The sequence below is a fragment of the Mastigoproctus giganteus genome, chromosome 11, assembly GCF_048544385.1.
Source record: "Mastigoproctus giganteus isolate SK-2022 chromosome 11, ASM4854438v1, whole genome shotgun sequence".
Classification (NCBI taxonomy): Eukaryota; Metazoa; Arthropoda; class Arachnida; order Uropygi; family Thelyphonidae; genus Mastigoproctus; species Mastigoproctus giganteus.
In genome coordinates this window covers 114,060,334-114,075,241 of record NC_143585.1, presented here as the reverse complement: position 1 = coordinate 114,075,241, position 14,908 = coordinate 114,060,334, and the positions used below count along the sequence as shown (strand labels likewise).

Sequence of the window (14,908 nt, the reverse complement as noted above, 5' to 3'; positions counted from 1 at the left end):
AAGTACAGAGATTCTTTATTAGCAAAACAAAGCAGTTTTAACATGTTTAATATAATTCGTGACAGATTATGAATTCCAGAACACAGAAATAAAGTACAATTATCTAATAATTAGAATTCAGCAACCAAATCATTAAATTTAAATGCTATAGCATTGGCAATAATGTGTCTGATTTTGTAACACTACATTCAGATATGGCCATAGATGTTAATGATATATTTTTATATAATGTGATAGGCATTTAAAGAATTCATACATATACACAGAAGAGACTTTTACAGGCTTAAGTGAGCTGAAAGCTGTCAATCAGTCTAGCTCCACTATAACCTTTTGTTCTCACTCTGAACAATAACCATTTCCTCATTTGTGACTATGCTGAGCAGTCTTCAGCTAAACATCTAGGAAGACACAAGTAGATAAGACTTCCCCCACCCAAAATTAGCATATGGAGGTGGCTTTGAAAAGCAGTCCCTGCCTTCAGTTCAAAATGTTAATGATAATTCATGTAACAATGTTACACGTATGAGAAGTCAATATGCAAAGAGGCCCAACAAAAAACCTGAAAGATGTGCTGTTGTTGCACAACAATGTATGATCACTGAAGTTACAATTTTTGGCACAAAGAAGAGCATTTGTTGGTCAGACTAATGATTGTAAAAACTGTATTACAGTAAAATATCAGTGTAATAAATATTGAAGTAAAAAAACATTCAATAAAACTGAATCATTTCCTGCTGCCTGCCAATTTAATGTGTATCTTTATATAAAAATGTTTACTTTAATGGAATTATCAGTTTAGCACAATAAAAATTCATCCTGCCATGAAAAAAATATAAACTAGAGAAATATATACTTTTAGATCAATGGGTTCTAGCAATGCTGCAATGATTTATTAACTAGGCAGTTAATTGCCTGTTCAAGATTAAACTTCACTAAGACTTTAGATTAAGACTTTAAGATAGGATTTTTGACTGTCTACCTTAGTAAAGTCTTATATGAAAAATTTTGGAAGTGACAGCAGTTGTTTATTCAGAATTACATAATACAGAATGTACTATAAGTGTGTGCTAGATGAAGCACCACCATTACCGAAATGCCTTTGGTTTACAGTTGTGTGTGAAGAAGTATGGTTTATATTGTATCATCTAGTGGGTGTGCTTACTACAATTTTATATATTTGAAAATAGAAGAAATTATAGTTTCACTTTTATAAAGCACTTTTTTTCCCCAAAAGAATTAATAATAAAAAAATGTTTTTGTTGAGAATTAAAAGCATCCACCCTTTTTAAATTTGTGAATTTTTCATTAAAAAATGAAAAATTGCATGTAATATGCAATAATCAGCCTGACATTTTCTTTATTGCGTTTCATGAATATATTTTGGTCATCCACATTTCACTGCAGTAAAAAGCCTTAAATCTCAGAATCAAAGAATTACACTTTTCACAAGAGACCTGATGGGTAAAATAAAGGAAATAAATAGAAATCATAAAAAAAATTAATTTATTGCTTTTGATTTTTTTTTTTAGGTAATAAATAAATACACTAATAAATCTGATAAAAATGTCATAAAAGTAATAAAAATAAAATATAAATGCAGAATGGCTATGAGAGCTGAACACAAGCACAAAGGCGTGATAACTATAACTGCAAGGACAGACTGATGAACACACAAATAAAGCAATGATTTTGTAACACTACATGATTATGGTTATGTGATGCAAAATAATCTGGAAAGGGGACGACAAATGTTACTAATTGGGCTCTGGAAGTAGCAAGTGGTGGTCACCCAAAATGCTAGATATATTACAGCAGTAGCTATCATGCTGTACAGATGAATATAAGATCCCTTATTATGGTTCACAGTGGAGTCCATAAAATGCTTTTAGCAAGGATAAAAAGGTTTGATATTGTGGGCACAGCCAATGATTAAGATTACTGTGTTGCTTGAACCAGTAGCATATGGAAAGAGGAGAATGAGCAAAGCCAACAGAATGAATGGTAACCTCATGAGCCCATCCAGTTCAGGCAAATGTCAACACTGAGCATTCAAGGGGCCAGATGGAGGGAAGAAGAGGTGCAGCGACTTGCCAATGCAGAAGTTGAGTTGAAAGCTTTTCTCGATAAGGACATCAATCAGTTGCTGCAAGCCTGCTTTCCTCAAAGAACTATTCAGACCATAAAATACAGAAGACAGTTGCTGTCCTACCGAGCTTTGGTGCAAAGATTATAAAGCCAAGTAGCCACCAATCCTAATCTTCCTACTGTTACTATAACAACTGCCTCAATTCCTATACCAAAAGAGTACCTCTGAAGGAGGCCAGTGGGGTGTCTGGTTCTGCCATGGACCTGGGTATTCTAGAGCCGTGTGCAGTGCCACGGCTCTAGAATACCCAGCCCAAGCTTTACAATCTGATTCTTTTCAGTTGGAAGTTTGGGAGAATAGTGTCCCTCGGAGACTAAGAAGGAAGAGCTCTATGATGCCATTACAGCATCCTTAGCACAGTTGCCGAAATCCATGTTTAGTTATTAGATGACAAAGTTTTTTGGCAGAGGCCTTCAATGATAAACTGGATTTTGAGGAGTTGGATTGGTTATATTAATACTGTTCTGATGGGTGCAGATATAACTATTAGGAGGCCCAGGATGGCTTCCCTAGTTACTCAGGATGACCACTTATTTCTAAAAGAATGAGAAGAAAAATGGAGTATGCTGCTACCCAAATTCTATAGATAATAGTGGCTCAGGGGATAGATTTTTCAACCGAGGCCTTCTTTAAGTTCTGGTCAGACTTATTCTGTGAAGATATGTCTCGTTTTCATTATACTGCTAGGTCAACTAACTATCAAGCTGATGATGAGCTTTGCAGAGTGTTATACAAACTGATCACCTCGGATGAATTAAAGGCTCCTTTTCCTGGAGTTCATTCATTACCAGATGGTGTGTCATCTCTATTTCTACATAATATTCCAATTCAGATGCTCCTCAATTTGTTGCATGTGTTCTTATGGACAAATCAGCTTCCAAAATCTTTATACAGAGGACACACCATGTTTATTCCGAAGAAGAATAATCCCTCTGAGTATAGACCAATTTCAGTTTCTTCTGTTATAGCTAGGACATATTATAAGATACTAGTGTCCTGCCTGTCTACAATTATTAAGATCAATTCTTGACAGAGAGTTTTTGTTCCGATTGATAGGACCACAGTGAACATTGAAATGTTGCAAGCTCTTCTATATAAATTTAGGAAGAATTTGCCATCTGTATCTTGCAACTCGATATAAAGAAAGCTTTCGACTCATCCAGCTATTACAGAAGCTCTTCAGAGGTATCATGTACCTGTGTCATTTCTAAATTATGTGAAGGTGCTATATAATTCTCCAAGTACTTTAATGAGATTCCTCAGAAAAGTCATCGCTTTAATCCTACAAGGGGTGTAAGACAGAGTGATCCCCTATCCCCTCTATTGTTCAACATGGTAATTGATATAGTTAAAAAGTTTACCAGATTATGTGGGCTGTCTCCTTTTGGGGCATAATGTAAACACGGTGGCATTTGCTGATGACCTCGTTCTAGCAGCCTACACCTCAACAGGTCTTCAGTGCCTTTTTGAGAGAACTAATGTTTTCTTGAATAAGAAATGTTTATTTATCAACTTGGATAAATCATGGACACTCTCGGTGGGAGAAGAAGGTGAAGTCCAGACATGGAGGTTCTTTTTGGGTGAGGAGATGCTGCCTGCCCTTAGTCTTAGATAAATGGGAGTATTTGAGTGTAGAGTTCTCCTTTTACTGGGAAAAACTTTGATCGGGACCAATCTAAATCTATAATTGGGGAGGCTGAGTAAAGCCTCTATTAAACCCCAAAAGAGATTGGTTATTCTAAAGTATTTCTTAATGCCCAGATTTTTCCATAGTTTAGTTCTGGGCAAAATTACAGCTGCACGGTTGAATACAAGTTAAATTAGTGGTGAAAAGATGGTTACATTTACCCAAAGAAGTTGTAACTCCTTATCTTTGTGCGGATGTTTCTGTTGGGGGGTTGGGACTGCCTTCCTTTCTGCAAGTAGTCCCAATCCTTAAGCAGAAAAGTCTTGAAAGCTGCAGTTTTCTTCTTCCCCATTTATTTGGGCCATCGCCTCCTCTTCTCCCCTGAAGGACAAGGTGAGAAATGCAAAGAGGCTTCAAAGTGGACAGCAGGAATGTTATTAATTCTAAAGGCAAGTTGAGAGGACACTCCTTTACAATTCCTTTAATGAACAGGCTCTGGAGAATTCAATGAAAGTTTTGGCTCAGCATCAATGGATCAGAGATGGGACCCAGCTCTTAGCTGGTCGCTTTTGTTGATCTGGTCAAGACATGCATAAACTCCCTCCCTCCCTCCCTCCCTCCCTACCCTCTCCAGAATATCAAGAGGGAGATCATTACATCGATCTTGTATGGCTGGCTCATGTTGCCTTGCAGTGTCACCGGTCCCATGGCATGCACTTTAAAATGCACAATGCAGTTGTAAGTCTTGTAAACAACCAGTTATGTCAAAAAGGTTGGTTGACTCTTCTGGAGCCTCAGTATACACTACAGAGGATTTGAGAAAGCCAGATCTCCTCTGTGTAAAGGATTCTATTTCATACCTCTTAGATGCCCAAGTAGTCGGTTCCAGATATTCACTAGAGACATCTCACTACTTAAAGAAGAGGGAGTACAATGGAAACAGTCTTAAACATCAAATCAATAATGAGTTGGGAACTATGCCTTTAGTTTCCGCTATTACTCTAAACTACACAGGAGTCTGGTGTCAGACCTCTGCTAGACTTTTACAGCATCTGTGATTATCCAGAAGTGACTTGAAATTGATCTCTCTGTGGGTTGCATGGCACTCTTGGCTGCTTGTGGGTGCACCAGCAAATGACCACCATGGTGCGAGAACTAACTACGGTAGCTTTTCAACATGTATTTATGTAGGCTACCACTGCCATTAAAGTAGGAGTAATAAAAAAAATTAATATAAGATCCCTTATTATGGTTCACAGTGGAGCCCATGAAATGCTTTTGGCAAGGATCAAAGGCTTGATATTGTGGGCACAGCCAATGACCTTGACACCTGAAGATAAAGATTACTGTGTTGCTTGAACCAGTAGCATATGGAAAGAGGGAAATGAGCAAAAGTCAATGGTATGAATGGCACCTTCATGTTCTGCAATGCGATCTTTGGGCCCAAAAAGCCATTTGCAAAAATTGCTGTATGTCACTGGCTAGACATTACAGTGGAATTAAGAAATTTTTGTTGTTGCAGTGGGACAAGTGTTATAATGCCTTGGTGACTGTTGAAAAGTAGCAAAATAAATGCTTCTTCACTTGCATATAATATATTATTGGGATTTTTTTTTTTTTTTTTTTTTTTGCTATAATAAATAATTTGCAAAGACATTGTCCTTAAATTTTAAAAAGTGACTATACATGCTTTACCTTATAAAATGGTAATTTTTATTAGTCCTTGTTAACAAATTCCATGATGGCAATTCTATAAACAAAAAATAAATACTTATATACATACAGCAAACAGTTATTTATAATTTATAAAAGACACAAAATAAATATATTTTTCTATTATTAGGAACACTAGAAAATGAGATGAAATTGTGCAAACTACTTTTATTTTTTAATGAAATTATACCCTTAATTCAAGAATTATTCTCCTTTGGTTTTTTAACCAATAACCCTTGACAAATAATGAACTAATCATATTGGCAAAACAATGCAATTTTCTTAAAGACTGGTAACAGATCTTGGCCTTAAATCATTAAGTTATTAATGATTCTAGAAGGCAAAATCGTTACTACTTTGTGACGGGTTACAAGACAATATGACATATTGTGACCCATTGGGTTACTACATTTTATGAACAAGCTATAACTGGAAAACCTGTTATGTTGCACTATAATCCTTTCAGGCTATAATTCTCTTAAGTATTACACTATAATATAAACATCATTTTCCTAAAGGCTGTTAACACCTGTTGGCCTTATATCAATTAAGTTATAATGATGTTAATTACAGTCCAATGGCTGCTAGTTATTGTCTTACTAATCAATATTAAACATAATAATAAGAGCTTTTTTTTTTTTAAGAAACTCAAGGAAAACTACTGCTTTTCCAGCTTTAAGCTTTCAATTGCTGTTTATAGGGAAACAGGATGTTGGTTCGTATTCTATGGAACAATCAAGTTCTTGAGCAATGCTTATTCAGCAAAGTAGTGTTGAAAAATCCACAGGTGGTCTGGCACATGGCATTCTCATCATATAGTTTAAATTTAATTGCCAGAGCTTCATTTATGCATAATTTACATTCATTATTTTTATTTTCTTTTATTAGGATTATTGCGTTACCTAACTTTGGGTTGTGCATGCACACCATTTCTCTTTACATGGAAAGTCTGTTTTATCCTCTTCATTTTTAAAACTTGATTTCTGATAATATGCTCATCCGTTTGATATGTCTGGCAACTTAATCATATAGACAACAATAATTAATTCATTTCACAGCTGACTTTAATAGAATTTTTAAAAAAATGAGCCAACTTTTGAATAACATGAAGAAACGTAATTTTATATTTGTATCATGGTAAATGTCTTTAATTTTATATACTATGGAACTATGGTACTGAAGGATTATTATTTGGTAGTAATAACCCTTTGGCTTTTATAGTGGTTTTTCTTTTCTTTTTTTTTTTTTTTGGATATTAGAACTGGATTTTGATCGGGTTCATTTATCGGGAAGAGAAACAAGTCTTACACAGAATGCTGTACTAATGTAGATATTGTGGTTGGTATTTAAATCTTATTTTGATGTAAAATATTTAATTGCATTTTGTAATTATGTTTGCAGAATAGTTTTTTTTTTTTTTTTTTTTTTTTTTAACACTATATGGGTGGTGAAAGTGTTGGACTATCCTGAATGAATTGGTGTTCTATAAATAAAAGTAGATAAAGTTATCTATTGTCTTTTGACAGTCTAGGATTAAAAAAGTTACACCATCATTTTCTTCAAATTCAAGTGTATATTTTAGTCTGGGATAGAATGTTTTGAATGGGTTTAAAAGGCTATCTATTGTATTTCAGTTACTCATTATGATGATATCATCTGCAAGCTCTGATCTCAGGAATTCACAATATAAAGTCAGCTAGCTGACTAAGTCCAAAATTTACACAATTTATTCATAAGGCACACTGCTCCTGCTACAAGCATATTAAATATTTCAAGTCTTAGTACTTCATTGAATTGTATCAACATACAGATCACCTGGATAGCACAACAATGGTGTAACTGTGCTACCACCTCTTTTCTTTTTTTTTCCATAAAAAAGCACAGTATTCTGCAAATTGTTATAGTGTACTACTGATTGGTCCATCATCCATTAACCAGTTTTGAAATTCATTATGTATTCTCTCTCTCTCTCTCTCTCTCTCTCTCTCTCTCTCTCTCTCTCTTTGTCTGTCTGTCCTTTTACAATTGCATAACAAGCAGAGCAAAACTGAGAAGTGAATAATTTATGACATGGGAGGGCAGTGTTCTGGCTCTCATTTTTAGTCTTTGTAACATGGGTTGAAGGAATTACCAGCCTGTGCATTTTTTCTATAAAAAAAATTATTTTATTTGAAAATAATTCTTTATTAATATTAGTCGTTAATAAAATTTTTTTAAAAAATTGATTTTAATGCACTTTTACTATTTTTTGTGAAAAGAAAAAAAAAATGAAGAAAAAAGTTCCTTGAGGAATTCATGAGGAACAAATTTAATTCAACTTTATTTTTTTCAAACTATTTTTCAATCATAAACTGAATTTTGACATGAGGAAATGACACTAACAATTCCTTGTTGCACTTTTTAATGGGGTAACTTTACAAAGAGCTCACTGCTTTACATGCCATATCCAACCTAGTGTTTAAATAGACTTGTTAGAAATTTCCACTATTTTAGCAGTCTAGTTAAACATTTACCAACAGATTTCCAAAGTAGACAGACAGACAGAGAGAGCGAGAGCAACTTCAAAACCTTCACTTCAGCAGCATGCATCAATACAAACTTTGATTGTCTTTCCTTTTTTGCAGTTAAGATTATTGCAGTTAAGATTGCAGTCAGATTATTTCTAACTTGGTATTAAATGAATGTTAGTCATTTCATAATAAGCACCATCAAATATTCACACACTTTCCTCTGAAAGTGGGTAAAATACTTGAGGTCATGCAGCAACCTTTTCAGCACACAAATTAATCAGATGACAAGCATTGCTTATTTACAACTGCATATTATAATATGCATGCTACCGCTTTTGGGGACTACCAGGTCATGATCATCTCTGAGTGTAGATAATGCCTACAAGTACTAGACATTTAAAGAATACTTGTTTCAGGTTGGTCAGAGAAAAAATGCCCAATATTGTACCCTGTAGAGTACTAGTGTCCACTGGGGGGTATGTGAAAAATAATGACAAAATTAAATAATGAAAAATAAAGACTAGACACCATTTGCACAGCCATTTACTGTGCCACTGTAGTAGCCACCAGGGTGAACAGAAGAAAAACCAGAGACCAATAGACAACAAAATTCAAAGGCAAAGAACCACCAGCCTCGGAAATAAGGCCAAAGAAGAGATAAGAGTGAAGACAAGCCAACCGACTGGGTCAAGTTGGCCTACAGTGACTACTACAAGGTCTTCAACTCTCTGCCTGATAAAGACATTGAAGATCTACAAAGTCAACTTGACACTGACACACTTCCTAGAGGCAACCAAGGTGAAATGGAGGACAACTATCAAGGTTGAAAACATCATAACTAGACCTATCCTCATTAGAAGAATAATCTTCCAGGGAGATGTCCTGAGTCCACTATGGTTCTGTCTAGCATTCAACCAACTGCACACCATGCTCAATAACAGCAAGTATAGATACATTATAAAAGGGAGAAAAAATCTGTACACCCACTCTCACCTGACATACATAAATGACATCAAACTAGGTAGCAACAGAGAATCAACTTGAACAGTTACTCAAGATCACCAAGAGTTCAGTATTGACACCAAGATGCAAGACTATGGACTGCATCAATGCTATCCAGTCAGGCAAAACTACCAGCTGAAGACCGGTGAAGAGATTGAAGCCATGACAGAGGGAGAGACCTACAAATATCTGGGGATGATATTTGTAGGATTTAGAACACAAGGAGATCAAGGCCCACCTGACTGAGCAATACCATCGGCAACTGATTGCCTACTAAAATCAAATCTGAATGACAAACAGTCACAGCCATAAACAGTTATGCAATCCCAGAAGAAACATACTCCTTTGGGATCACAGATTGGACCAACACCAAGCTGGAGGAAATTATGAGATTGACTGGGATAATCATGATGAAAAGCCACCAACACCATCAGTTAACAACCATCAAAAGACTGACCATAGCCCATAAAAAAGGAGGGAGGGGACTGAATTTACAGAATTACTTCCAGGAAAACACAGCACCAATCTACCAAACAATACGAAAGACAAATGGCACACAACACTCAACTTAAACAAGGAGATCCCGTTCAGACAGCAGAAACAAGGAAAGATGGGAAAAGAAGGCACTCCATGCAGACAATACAATGATCTCCATCAAATAAGATGGCTCCCAATGCTTGGACCATGAACAGAAACTCTTCCCCAAGACAAAGATTTATCCAAGACCAAGTAATCAACACCAGGAATTACATTGGCAAAGACCCCAAAGTAGCAGATTACATGTTGATGACACCATCTGGCTCCAAAAACAATCCAGCACATCACCAAGGGATTTAAGGTGATCACCCAGATGGAGTACACACAAACATGACTAGGTCACCAGGATAATACATCAGAAGCTAGGGAAAAAAATACCAGTTGATCAAAGAAAGTGTGCTGTATTAAATTATGAATCCCAGGCTGTACTAGAAACCACTATACACAAAATATACTTGACCAATACTATAATAATGGACAAGATGATCCCGCACAACAGGCCAGACAATCTTCATCGACAAGAAGGGCTACCTACCTGATCAACATCATCATCATCATCAGCCATTTTCAATCCACTGCAGGATGAAGGCCTCTCCAGCAACTTTCCAGTTCCTTCTGTTTTGAGCACTGGCCATCCATTTACTACTCAAAAACTCACGAATTTCATCTATCCATCTCCGCCTTTGTCTTCCAGGTTTTCTTCTAGCTCCTCTTGGGTACCATTCTGTTATTTTCTTAGTCCATCTGTCATCATGTCTTCGAGCTATGTGTCCTGCCCAAGACCATTTTAGTTCTTTAGTTTTGATAAGAATGTCCTTTACTTGAGTTTGCTGCCTAATCCATGTGTTTCTCTTCTTATCTAACAGTCTGATTCCCAATATAATTCGTTCCATTCTTCGCTGTGTAGTTCTTAGCTTCTCTTCCATTCTTTTGGTGAGTGCCCAAGTTTCACTTCCATAAGTCATGGTGGGGAGTATACATTGATTCATTATTTTACGTTTCAGACAAACTGGGATATTGCTCTTCAGTATGTGACTATATTTCCTGAATGCTATCCATCCAAAATTTATTCTTCTCTTGACTTCCAGCCATTTATCATTATTACAGCTAATAACTTGTCCCAGATAAGTATATGACTCCACCTTTTCAATTACTGCTCCTTCAATCATTATTTCCCTTTCCGTGGCATACTTGTTCATCATTACTTTTGTTTTAGCCATATTCATCTTTAGTCCAAAATCCTTACTAACTGTGCATAACTGATTAAGATTTTCCTCTAATTCTTTGGGATCGTGGCTTATGACCACAATGTCATCTGCAAATCGTAAATGGTTTAGGTACTCTCCGTTCACATTGACTCCTTTCTGCGACCAGTCTAATCTTCTGAAAGCTTCCTCAAGGGCAGCAGTAAACAGCTTCGGAGATATTGTGTTTCCTTGTCGAACTCCTTTCTCGATTTTAAATTTGCTACTGTCTTTGTCTAGTCTAATAAAGGATGTAGCACTCTCATATATTTTCTTCAAAATCATAATATATGGAGTATCTATGCCTTGTCTTTCCAGTGCCCGAAACATTGCCTTATGCTGTATGGAGTCAAATGCCTTTTCATAATCCACAAATGCCAGGCATAATGGTGTTTTATATTCATTTGCTTTCTCCATTAGCTGTGATATTACGTGAAGGTGATCCATAGTTGAGAATCCTGTCCTAAAGACAGCTTGCTCTTTTGGTTGATTCTCATCAAGTATTCTTTCTAATCTGTTAGTAATGACCCTTGTGAACAACTTGTAGATATGGGATAACAAGCTAATTGGTCTATACTTTCCAATTTCTGATTTATCTCCTTTCTTATGCAGCAAAACTATGATTGCATTATTCCACTGCTTAGGCATCACACCTTTTCTAATGCACTTTGTGAAGAGCCTTGCCAGTTTTTGTGTTATGTCTCTTCCTCCCAATTTTAACAACTCTACAGTAACTTCATCTTCCCCCGGAGCTTTCCGATTCTTCATTTTATTCAATGCGTGTTCTACCTCATCAGGAAGAATATCGGGTATGTCGTATGTGTTGCTACTTTGCAATCCATCTTCCTCACTGCTGGTATCATTCCCTCGCTCCTTGTATAATTCTCTATAGTAGTCTTCTGCTATTTGAATTATGCCTTCTCTGCTGTTTATAAGTACACCATCGCTATTCTTCAGTTTCAGTATCATTTGTCTTTCTGTATTACTGCTCATGGCTGCTGATTTAAATCCTTTGTTTTCCCTTAATGCTTGTTCTACTTTTCTTGTGTTAAATCTTCTTATGTCCTCTCTGAGTCTCTTTCTAATGGCTTTGTATAACTCAGTATACTCAATTTTCTCCCTGTCAGTGTTTTTCTTGCTCTTCATTTGTCGTCTTTGGTTCATCATGACAACATAGCATAGCAGTACCCAACACCCAGCAACCTCCAGGAAAACCTATGAGGAAAAGATCAGAAAGATATTTGTGGCAGCATATGGAACAAGTAATGATTACCAGGTCAACCACCGGCAGGTTGCCATAAGAACCTACCAGCAACAGGCCTCCCAGACAACACTTACATAGAACTTCAGAAAGCCACAATCCTGAACACCTGCAGGCAAGTAAGAGTTCCTCGACCAACAGTAGTAGTAATAATAATAATAACAGTAACCAGACACAACCAACCACACCATGCACTTGGTATCAGTACCTGTCACAGGGTAGAAAAGATATATAACTAATATTAAATATAAAATCAAAACAAATCAAGAGTTTAATTATTTTTTACTATCGTTTTCAACTCTTCTTTTACTACCTTTTTCAACTATTTCATTATTCTAATATATATAAAACTGATATTTGAAGTAATATTGAGAATGATATTTGAACATGAGTTGAAGAGCAAATTTTCACATACAAGTAACATAGTGCAGGAAGTATCAAAGATAGAACTACTCTGTTTTAAATTTTAAGTAAAAAATTTATTGAATGGCAGCTGCCACTCTTTGAAATACAGACAAAATACAGTTTGCACTATTATTCAGCCTGTACTAAGAGTGGCAACTGCCATTCAATAAACTTTTTACTTCAAATTTCACAAGAGTAGCATTCTATCTTTTACACTTTGTATATTAATAATATTTGTGATATAAAGTAAATTTTTCTTATGCTACAATGGCTTTTATATTAACTTCAGTGAAAACACAAGGAACTTGTGTGTGTGTGTGCACTAAAGTTAATATAAAACCACTGAGTGAAACTAGTTGTGCCACATACTAAGGTGGCATTCACAGAATCAAGGAGAATGCATAGCACACTGAGACCAAAGTGCTAAACAAACTGAAAAAGGTTTGAAACTGCTGTTGTAGTTACCTTCCAACACTAAAACCAAGATGCTTTTGATTATCTCATCACAATGAGATATAACTTAGACACTGACTACCTGTATCTATAGCAACTGAAAATGGCACATTTTTCAAAGCCATTACCAACCTCTTCTTTCCCCTCTCTATCCAATTTCACTAAAAATTGCATTTCTCTTACTCTTTCTCCATGGTGTACTTAGCATTAGCATAGGCACATAATGCAAGAAAGCAAGCTTATATAGCATCAGACAAAAAAAAAAAAAAAAAACCCTGATTTCACCCATCCACTCGCTCCAAATGTTTGTCAAGTTCTGCCTTGAATAATCTATTTAAGCTATCAACTTCTACAACAACAGATGGAAGTTTGTTCCACCAATCAACCACCCGCTGGCTAAAGGCAAACCTCCGCACATCTATCCTACAACCGTCTTTCCTCGATTTGAATTTATGCCCTTTGAGGCAATTATTCTGAGCAAGAGGAAGAATCCCATCCGCATTGAGCATGCACAAACCATTGAAAACTTTATACACCTCGATCAGATCACCTCACAGGTGCCTAGTCTCCAAACACTATAATTTGCAAAACTTAAGCCTTTCTTCGTAAGAGCAACCCTTTGTTCCATTCACTAATCTTGTTGCCCTTCTCTGTACTCGTTCCAACAGCTCTACATCCTTCTTAAAATGAGGCCTCCAGACCTGTATACAGTACTCAAGGTGTGGCCTGACCATTGCCTTATATAAGGCGATAATCATCTCCTTATCCCTGCTAGAAAAATTCCTGTATATCATTGACAAGACACCATGATCTACTCTTGCAGACTGTCTGCACTGCTCAGAAAACTTCATATCTGCCTGCACAATTACCCCCAGGTCCTTTTCATTCTCTACCACTATCAGTGTGGTACCACAGAGTTGATACGTTATTCTGGGATTACTGCTTCCCATATGTGGCAAATGAAATTTAAAACTTGTCAATGTTAAACTTCATTTGCCACCTCTCAGCCCATCTGCTCAACTTTTCCAGATCCTGTTGCAGCAGTGTACTGTCATTAGTGTCATTAACAACCCTGCCAACCTTCATATCGTCTGCCAACTTGGACATTAAGCCTGATATTCCATCATCAATATCATTTATAAATACAGAAAACAATAATGGACTCAACACTGAACCCTGGGGGACTGCACTAATAACATTAGTCCACGAACAGCAGTGTCCATTAATTACCACTCTGTCTTCTCCCACTTAACCATCCCTTTATCCATAGCAGCAATTTGCCTCCAATGCCACACTGCTCCAATTTGTGCAGCAGTCTTCCATGTGCAACAGTACCAAAAGCCTTTCTAAGATCCAAGTATATAATATCAAAGTTATTCCCTGCATCCAGTTCTTTTGTGACTACATTATAGTATCCAATCAAATTAGTCAGACAAGACTTCCCCTTAACAAACCCATGCTGTGTCCGAGGTATAACTGAAGTCTCGTCTAGATGATCCTGCAATGCTTCTTTAACCAGTGCCTCCATTAATTTCCCTGGAACAGAAGTTAAACTAACAGGTCTATAATTATCTGTGTCTCCCTTTGATCCTCCTTTGTGGATTGGGGTCACATTTGCACATTCCAGTCCATGGGTACCTCCCCTGAGTCCAGGGAAGCTCTCATAATTATGGCTAAGGGTTTTCTTACTTCCTTTGCCACCTCCTTTAATATAACTGGATAGTTCCATCCACCCCGGGTGTCTTTCTTGTGTTTATCTTCAACCATTTCTCCTCCACTTTACTGTCAGTTATTACAAGATTAGCTAGCTTACTGCCAAAGTTGAATACACCTCTGGCATTCCCCTCCCTGAATAACTCCTCATGTGTGAATGTCGATGCAAAATATTCATTTAGTTTGTTAGCTACCTGAGCAGGATACTTATGCTTATTCATTTGCATTTGTCTGATTAGAATGCATTTCCCACTACTTGAAGCTGAAAAATCATATCAACATACAAGTACACAAAAT

General features: G+C 36.4%; 1 protein-coding gene across 2 annotated transcripts in view; it reads right to left on the bottom strand.

The window, feature by feature from the left end:
• The window catches only part of Gpat4 (Glycerol-3-phosphate acyltransferase 4), a 326,719-nt gene that overhangs the window by 204,225 nt on the left and 107,586 nt on the right, over positions 1–14,908 (bottom strand). For both annotated transcript variants that reach the window (XM_090384714.1, XM_090384715.1), the window contains exon 5: positions 5,469–5,523. In XM_090384714.1, the coding sequence (XP_090240840.1) occupies positions 5,469–5,523 (55 nt within the window). The remainder of the gene's footprint in view (positions 1–5,468; positions 5,524–14,908) is intronic.